The sequence below is a fragment of the Octopus bimaculoides genome, chromosome 20 (genome assembly GCF_046866305.1).
Source record: "Octopus bimaculoides isolate indiv1 chromosome 20, ASM4686630v1, whole genome shotgun sequence".
In the NCBI taxonomy this organism is placed as follows: Eukaryota; Metazoa; Mollusca; class Cephalopoda; order Octopoda; family Octopodidae; genus Octopus; species Octopus bimaculoides.
In genome coordinates, this window is record NC_142947.1 from 11,509,659 (window position 1) to 11,513,892 (window position 4,234).

A 4,234-nucleotide genomic window follows, 5' to 3' on the forward strand; every position below is an offset into this window, starting at 1 on the left:
AAATCACAACCACCTTCGTTACTATTCTCGTTACAACCAACATCAGAGGCTGAATTTAGCTTAGATATAGGCTCTGAACATTGGAGTCTGTTTTCTAAGGAACAACAGACAGAAGAAGATGGTTGCGACGAATGAGATGAGGGTAATGATGAAGATCTTAACAGCAACAATGGTACATCTGTTTGCAATGAAGAATCACTTTGAGGTGTTTGAGATTTATTTTGCTGATGCTGGTGTTGTTGTTGTGGAGAAGTGTGTTGCTGGGGGTTCTGTTGGTTCGGGGGATGTTTTACACACGATTTTACCCGCCGTTTTCTTCGCCTGTAATTACCATTCTCAAACATTTCTTCACAGTTTAGATCCAGGGTCCAGTAGCTACCTTTCCCAGGTTTTCCCTTTTCCCGTGCTACTTTGACAAAGCAATCGTTTAAACTCAGGTTGTGACGGATCGAATTCTGCCAACCCTGCTTGTTGTCATGGTAGTACGGGAAACGTTCCATAATAAATTGGTAAATTCCATTCAGCGTAATCTTTCGATCGGGTGCATTTTTGATCGCCATTGCTATAAGGGCAATGTAAGAATAAGGCGGCTTCTGGTGATGTTCTCGTTTTTCTGGATCAGTCAGCACACCAAACGAAAACCCAGGATTGCCGAAACCGGCCGACGGTTGATAACATAGAGCAGGAAGGTAACTTCGTGGATCATCGAGATATTGTCCATATAATGAAGACAACGTTGAACAAAGGGGGAGGGAGTCCCCTAGAAATATTCCGCTTGATAGCGGCATCGTTTATGAATGGGACACAATGTTTTGTTTATTTCTTGTCCATTTATGAGTTATTGTTGTAGCAATTAATGACAGTTATTAGCAATTACTTTATAATATTCCATTCGAGTTTCTTTGTGCATAAAATTTTCCTGAGTTCGATTTTGTTTCCGAAGTAGGGAACAGCATTTAGACCTAGGAAAAACAATGGAAAAAATACCAGAACGTATTCATATAATATTTACAAAGGAAATACATGGTTGTATTTACACACACACACACACACACACACACACACACACACACACACACACACACACACACACACACAAACATATATATATATGTATATATATATATATATATATATATATATATATATATATATATATATATATATATATATATATATATATATAAAGATATATATATGTATTTGTATATGTATGTATGTATATATATGTATGTATGTATGTATGTATGTATAACAATATTTGTGCCTGAGTGTGCATTTGCGAGTGTGTATATATACATATACATATGCATACATACATGCATGCATACATACGTGCACACACATACACACACATATATATGCATACACACACGCACACAAACACACACACACATACATATATACATATACAAACACCAGGATTAAGATACAAATCTATAACATAATAAATATATACATGCGTATTTGTATATATGTGTTATGTGTGTGTTTGTTGTTTTTAGTATAGTTGCATAGATAAGACTCTAAGAAAGTGTTTTTCACTTTTAATTTTTGTGATTTATATTTATTAAAATGCATTATTTGTTAAAATAATTATTTCGATTTTATAACAGTCTGCAATCATTCCGTAAAAGAAAAAGAAAAAACGAAAATCAAAAGAGAAGGAAGGTAAGGAATAGAACTTTCGGCTGGTTATGTCATCGTCTAAGATCGGATTACTTATAGAATTTCTAAAAATCATTTTAAGATAAAAAAAAAAAAAATTCAAAATATGTATAAGATTTTTTTTTTACAAAATATTCTATTCAATGTAATATCTCAAATGAGATAATATCCTGCGATATAGAGTTAAATATATCGATTAAAAGATTGATAAGTTGACAGAATGACAAAGCTTAGGAAATAAGCAGAAACTATGTCGGTAGTCTCATATTTATAATCAAATAATATTTAAAATACAGTCTTAAATGCTATATGGCTGTAGATAGGGAAAACAAAAACGATCTATATAAACACGATATCTCTTTTTCAACGAAAATGCTGTTGGTAATAATAATAATAATAATAATAATAACAATAGTACTTATTTGAATATCAAGAATTCACACATTTTCCTGGCTTCTATTTAAAAATAGTAGAAAATAAATCATATTTTTGAATGCATACTTTGTATTTAAATGTCAAGTATATTTTCAAATACTTACAAATATTCATTGAAAAGTGCTGTTATTACACTCTAAAGGAAGTTTTTTCTATGTCGGTTTTCGTTTTAAATATTAAATTTGAAAAGAAAATTTTCATTACTTTATGTTAGTCAATTCATTTCGATGAAATATTTTTTCAATTTATACTTAATTGGTCCCATTAGAGTTAAATTCCGATCATCAAAAGAATAAGCAATTAAATCCACTTTGTAATGTCTCAAAACGATGTTGAAATTTCGCAGACGATTACTCTATACTAAGTTTGACTTTGAACATTAGAGAGTTCCTGTTAAACAATTGTTTACATATAGATAAATTATTTTCTTTTTCTTTTGCCGGAAATATTCTTTTAAAGCTTTTTAATGTATAACATCCTGTTGGGTTATGTAAATGTATATATGTAGATGTTTATAGGCATGTAACAATATATGCATAAATAGATATACAAATGTTTATGCACGCACACATAATTGAATAGATAGATATATAAATACGTATGTATCAGTTTATGTATTTACACTTATGTAATATACTCATATATTTATTCTATATTTAATACACATATCTGTATTCATCAGGGTGTGTATATGTAAACGAATGATAATACTAATTAAATAGAAGTTCAATGGACACATGTCTTTGAATTTTACAAACACATACACACACACACACACACACACACACACACACACACACACACGATAAAAATCTAGTACCAAAATGATGTAATTAAAAGAGAATTTACCATTGCCTTGTATCGTATTTCTCTTGAATATATCCGACTGGTTTGATGGCAGTAATCTTTGACGAATATATATATATATATATATATATGCGAAGAGTATTATTTGTACAATTCTTTAGAGGTATACACTATACATATCCACGTAAGAATAAATACAATATTTGGTAAAACAGAGAAATCCGAGTAAATATTTTGTCTTATTTTTGTTATACAATGTCCATGAAACAATCTCTATTTCGTTGGACGATTTGTTAATTCAATCCGGACCTCCAATCGTATTATGTCTTATAATACAGCGAATTACATAAAAGGACTATAATCCAGCCTGTGGACAATGTCTAGAAATGTATATATATATATATAAGCATTAAAATAGCTCCAAGTAAAAGTGAAACCAGTTAGGCGTTCGTCAAAGGATTTATTGTTTGGTCATTTTGATAACAGTGTCTGGTGTCAATCCTTGTGAAATTCGTGGATGTCCTTTCTTCCTTTTTCTTTTTTTTTTCTGTTGTTCACTTCTTCGATCCTGTTATTGTTATCAACATGTTATCTTGTAGCTGTTGTTGCCTTTATTGTTGTTGTTTTTACTGTTATTTCTTCATCTGCTGCGAGTGTTACCGACTCTTGGAACGGTTGAATATGTCTGCTACTGTTTATGTATCTCTCTGTCTGTCGTTACTGCTATTACCGATGTGAGGGGGGTGATCTTGTAGATGCTGTCTCTGAGCTTGTTGTTGTTGTTGTTGCTATAGTTACTACAGCTGCTGCTGACGATACAGTTATTGTTATTGCTGTTTATAGTCGTTGTTTTATTAGTGTTCTTTACCAAACGCATCTATCAACGGTGCTATGAACCAACAAGGGAATTTCTTCCGCATGTTTACTCGACCAGCTAGAAATAGCAATCAAATATCCTCCAACTTTCGTCTTTCTCTTTCAAAAAAAAAAAAAGAATGAAGTACTATATCAAATAATGTAATCCAATTCAGGATATTCACGGATAGAATACCCTTGATAATAAGTATGCTTGATCACAGCTGACCCCGAGACTAAACAACAACTACACATGTCAACTGTGTCGTTAGTCCGGCCATGTTGGTATTACGCCGTCGTTGTCATTCCCGCTGCTGCTGCTATTTATTGTTGTCACAGCTGTTGCTGTTATTACCGCTACTGTCATTCACCTCTGATATTGCTGCTGTTATTACTGATATTATTCCTACGAGCTTTTTCTCGTGGTGACGTTATTATTGCTGTTGTTATTAGTATTGTTGTTTTTGTT

The 4,234-nt window shown here is 32.0% G+C and overlaps 1 protein-coding gene across 1 annotated transcript in view; it reads right to left on the reverse strand.

The window, feature by feature from the left end:
* Positions 1–4,013, reverse strand: part of LOC106879807 (uncharacterized) — a 6,355-nt gene extending 2,342 nt beyond the window's left edge. The window contains exons 1-2 of the mRNA XM_014929515.3: positions 2,953–4,013; positions 1–962 (exon numbers count right to left, since the gene is read on the reverse strand). The exon at positions 1–962 is cut by the window's left edge and continues 2,342 nt beyond it. Coding sequence (XP_014785001.1) covers positions 1–788 — 788 coding nt within the window. The 5' untranslated portion in view covers positions 789–962; positions 2,953–4,013. The remainder of the gene's footprint in view (positions 963–2,952) is intronic.
* Between the last annotated feature and the right edge of the window lie 221 nt (positions 4,014–4,234).